The 530-nt window shown below is 64.5% G+C and overlaps 1 protein-coding gene across 1 annotated transcript in view; it reads right to left on the bottom strand.

The window, feature by feature from the left end:
- RFX1 (regulatory factor X, 1 (influences HLA class II expression)) overlaps positions 1-530 on the bottom strand; it is a 25,384-nt gene that overhangs the window by 2,557 nt on the left and 22,297 nt on the right. The window contains exon 15 of the mRNA XM_010855520.1: positions 9-160. Coding sequence (XP_010853822.1) covers positions 9-160 — 152 coding nt within the window. The remainder of the gene's footprint in view (positions 1-8; positions 161-530) is intronic.

Genomic DNA, 530 nt, shown 5'->3' with positions numbered 1-530 from the left:
GCACTCACTGGGGATGGGCCGCAGCACGTCGGGGATGAGGATTTCCACCAGGCCCTGGTACAGCACGTTGTCACAGTGCTTGGTCCACTGCAGCACGGGCTCGAACTTGGAGAGGAGCACCAGGCTGGCCTTAGGCAGCCGCTTCTCAGCCTCATCGTGCCTGTGGGCACCCACCCGACCCGAGGCGTTACGAGGCTGTTCCACAGTCCTGCACCCAGGGTCAGAAGGGCACAGCACCCTCACCCCACCCTGGGCTCGGGCAGGTACCCTCTGCCTCCTGAAGACCCCCGGGGTCAGGCTGATACAGGCCTCACTGCCCCCAGGGTCAGAGAGGGATCTCAACATCTTGTACATGGGGACCCAGGCACTTAGCCACTGCAGGGAGGAAATGGCTCGGTGGGGCCCGCCATCCCACACACAGAGCATCAGATTGGTCCCCAGGCACACTCTGGAGGCGGGTTCAGAAGGCCACAGGGGCCCCACAAACTGTGGGGATCAGAGAGGAGCCCCCCGCCCCTGCATGGTCTGGC

Source organism: Bison bison, unplaced genomic scaffold (genome assembly GCF_000754665.1).
Source record: "Bison bison bison isolate TAMUID 2011002044 unplaced genomic scaffold, Bison_UMD1.0 scf7180017864365, whole genome shotgun sequence".
Classification (NCBI taxonomy): domain Eukaryota; kingdom Metazoa; phylum Chordata; class Mammalia; order Artiodactyla; family Bovidae; genus Bison; species Bison bison.
This window is presented reverse-complemented; position numbering and strand designations above follow the sequence as displayed.